Source organism: Hylaeus volcanicus, chromosome 4, assembly GCF_026283585.1.
Source record: "Hylaeus volcanicus isolate JK05 chromosome 4, UHH_iyHylVolc1.0_haploid, whole genome shotgun sequence".
In the NCBI taxonomy this organism is placed as follows: domain Eukaryota; kingdom Metazoa; phylum Arthropoda; class Insecta; order Hymenoptera; family Colletidae; genus Hylaeus; species Hylaeus volcanicus.
This window is the reverse complement of record NC_071979.1, coordinates 7,248,989-7,252,242: the sequence shown is the minus strand read 5'-3', so window position 1 is coordinate 7,252,242 and position 3,254 is coordinate 7,248,989. Positions and strand designations below refer to the sequence as shown.

Below are 3,254 nucleotides of genomic sequence, written 5' to 3'. Positions count from 1 at the left end.
CTGTACCAATATTTTTTTAATTATTGATAAGCATTATAAAAAATAGACAGATGAAAATTTTTGTGATTGTATACTGATACTTTCATTCTTAATTTATCAGTATTTTTAGTAATGTTCCTATTATATACTGTAACTAATGTAAACTCTTTTCTATTGTATTCACGTGAGGATCCGAGAGTTCTTGATTACTCAAATGTTAATGTTAAATTCGAATATCACTACTTGCACATCACTATTCAAATATTATTCGAGTAGTATTTAAATTATACTTGTCGAATACTTGAATTATTTAAGTGTTCGAATATTCTAGTACGGAAACATTCAACAAATCCATTCCATTTGCAGTTTCAATTTAAATAAACGCTGTTTTAAAAGTTGGATACTATCGTGGATACTGCCGCCACCTTACAGCTAATTAGCGAAGCAATATCTGCGCTAACTTAGAACTTATAAGGACGTGGCGGGACGCGTCAATATGGCCGCCAGTGGCTGGCATGTGTGTTTACTCGCTAATTAGTTTCGTAATTTTTAGAGACGTATTAGTGTGAATTAAACTCTGTGACAAGATGAATATGTCAGTGGAGAAGAAGAAGTACCCGTCGGCGTTGCCAACAAATTGGCCGACGAGGGAAGAGTCCGCTAGGAAAAGTCAAAACCAATTGTCAACCACAGGAAAGGTTGACGTTTATTATTACAGGTGAGTCTTGCCTCGTGAAATTCATCCACATTTTGATGACATAAACTTACTGTACAGTGTTTAAAAACTGCTAAAATTACGCTCTATTAATATCGGTGATCCTAACCTCACTTATGTATCACATATATGCGATACAGTTTTATTTAGATAGTAAACAGTAAAAGTCACGAGTAAAATCCAGATGTAACAATGTATTCGTAACGTTTATTCGATCGAACAATTAAATTTTCATTTGTTCATTGTAAAACATTTACTTCTATAGTTTAAATTTTTATTTTTATTTAAAAAGTAATTAATAAAAATTGTTTATCTTTTACACATAATTCATAATATTTTATTTAGATAAGAATTTTGACCATTTCTGGTAAATGAGTATTGTATATTTTGTTTGCAGTCGAGGAGTAAGGAATGATGCATCGCTGGTACCACCAATAAGGCAGACTGCATCTATTTTCAAACAACCTGTGACCATTTACAAGACTCAAGAAGGAAAGGTGAAAGACATTAAGCATGGAAATCAAGAAAAACCAAAACAGGTTAGCATTTGTTATTTAATATGTTTGTACATTTGTAAAATACATATATTTATATATATATTGAATTATTAAAATCTTACGATAATTCATCTTGATGTTCCTCAGTGTTGATACTTTTATTTTCAAGGAAATGAATTCTTATAATACCTTCTGGAATTAATATGTAGTTATTATTTTATAGGGAGTTATTACTCTCCTTAATGCACTAGCTTAAAATAACTAATGAAATTGTAAATAAAATTTGTAACATTATCTAATAATAATAATTGTATCCCGCCCCTCCCATACATGGAAATAATACTCTAAGAACTTGTGTCACCATCATAAATATAATATCATTAAAATTTATGATTTAGTTTATTATGGCATTTAACTTTGTTCCTTGTGTAAATTCTCATGGTACAATCATCGAATCATTCGTTTAGGAAGGAGCCGATAAAACTGATGGCAAATATGGCTCCCAAGATAAGCCTAAACAGGTAACATTGTTCGATGTGCTTATGGAATCATTATTGTTTATGTGTTTGTTTCTTTCTGTTGATGAATTCATAATATTCTGTGTAAAATGTCGATGTCCAGTAATTTCGATCATCAACCATTTTATAAACGATCGTCTAATGCATGTATGTATCATCAGGAACCTTTAGATTACATAAACATTTCGCAAAATTTGAAATCGTAAGAAATATAATTTTTTATTCAATCTATGCAGAGTATTGCGTTATTTTATGTTTTGCTTCGTCTTCTATCATCAACTCTTCGTTAGTCTAATTATAACATAATCGAAGCAATCTTTCGAAAATTTACATTTAACCGAACACTGTACAGTAGAGCTCCATTTATCCGACCTTGCGAGTGTCGCTTATGGTAATTCGTGAACTCCAGTTATCCGAACCTGTTTGTCTTCCGACCGATTCGGACAAATGGAGTTCTACTGCGATTTTGCTTGCGATATGGAGCGAACATATTTTGCTTCAGTAATTAGATCATTCTTGTGCGTGTTAAGTATTATCGTCATACGTACGATATTATTATTGTTCGATATACGAAATCGATGGTTGCTATATACGATTAATACATCTAATATTGCAGTTATTTTGGGAAAAACGTTTGGAAGGTTTAAGGGCATGCGACCCTGACGGTTTTGAATTCGATGCAATGGATTTACCGAAAAGTTTAAAACCTGTGGGACCATACATTACCGAGGAAACTTTGCTGCAAAGCGTTGCTACAGCGCTACACGTTTCGTCTCAGCCTGTCACGGGACAAACGGGGTCAAAGACAGCTCTAGAGAAGAATCCCGGGGTATTTCTTAATCCCGATCAACCCCTCGTACAGGTAGAATAGACATTTGAATTCTATATAGGGTGTTATTTTACTCTGTTAGAATACATGTGTGTTAAATACACTTAAACGTACATTCCACACCCTATCGAATGTAAATAATTATGTACTGGAGGTTCGAAAGGGCATTGCAACAGAGACACACTGACAATTATAATTACGCCGCATCCGAAAATGATTGTCATGGCAAGGAACGAACGAGACTGTTTACATTACAGGCCGTTTCAATAGCTGACGAGGACATCAAGAGACAAGAGGACCGAGTCGCCCTGGCTAGGAAAAAGCTGCAAGACGCGCTACGAGGGGTCCCTACATAAATTGTACAATTTCTTTTAGATACATTTTCATTCGCTCATCCCTAGTCTTAAGTTCGCTATACATTAAATCATGCCAGTTTTTATGAATAAATGTTTTTTAAAGGAATAAAAGACCATCACGCAACACGAATTCCCATGTAAATTTTTCAAACGCATCAAAATCGTCTTCAATCATTCGAACTTGGCTCGACGATTTTCTCTATACTGCTATCTACCTGCAACGTTATTGCGCAGAAAATTTCAACAGCGCGCAATCGATGAATTCACAAGGTTATTCGCTCATTCCGGGAAACGGTTTCGACGCTGCGATAAAATCGGGTTCAATGGGAGAAAGGGAGTGATTCGAACAGGTCAGCTGGC

At 34.4% G+C, this 3,254-nt stretch overlaps 1 protein-coding gene across 3 annotated transcripts; it reads left to right on the top strand.

Annotated features, from left to right (window-relative positions):
- Positions 1–453: 453 nt before the first annotated feature.
- Positions 454–3,024, top strand: LOC128874766 (methyl-CpG-binding domain protein 2). 3 transcript variants are annotated; one of them, XM_054119813.1, is made up of 5 exons: positions 454–697; positions 1,092–1,233; positions 1,659–1,712; positions 2,326–2,538; positions 2,796–3,024. In XM_054119813.1, the coding sequence occupies exons 1-5, from the start codon at positions 567–569 to the stop codon at positions 2,892–2,894; spliced, it is 639 nt and encodes a 212-aa protein (XP_053975788.1). In that variant the 5' UTR covers positions 454–566; the 3' UTR covers positions 2,895–3,024. The 3 variants fall into 3 exon arrangements, with proteins under 3 accessions (XP_053975788.1, XP_053975787.1, XP_053975789.1); XM_054119812.1 differs by having other exon boundaries at positions 2,326–2,571; XM_054119814.1 differs by lacking the exon at positions 1,659–1,712 and having other exon boundaries at positions 2,326–2,571.
- The last annotated feature ends 230 nt before the right edge of the window (positions 3,025–3,254 follow it).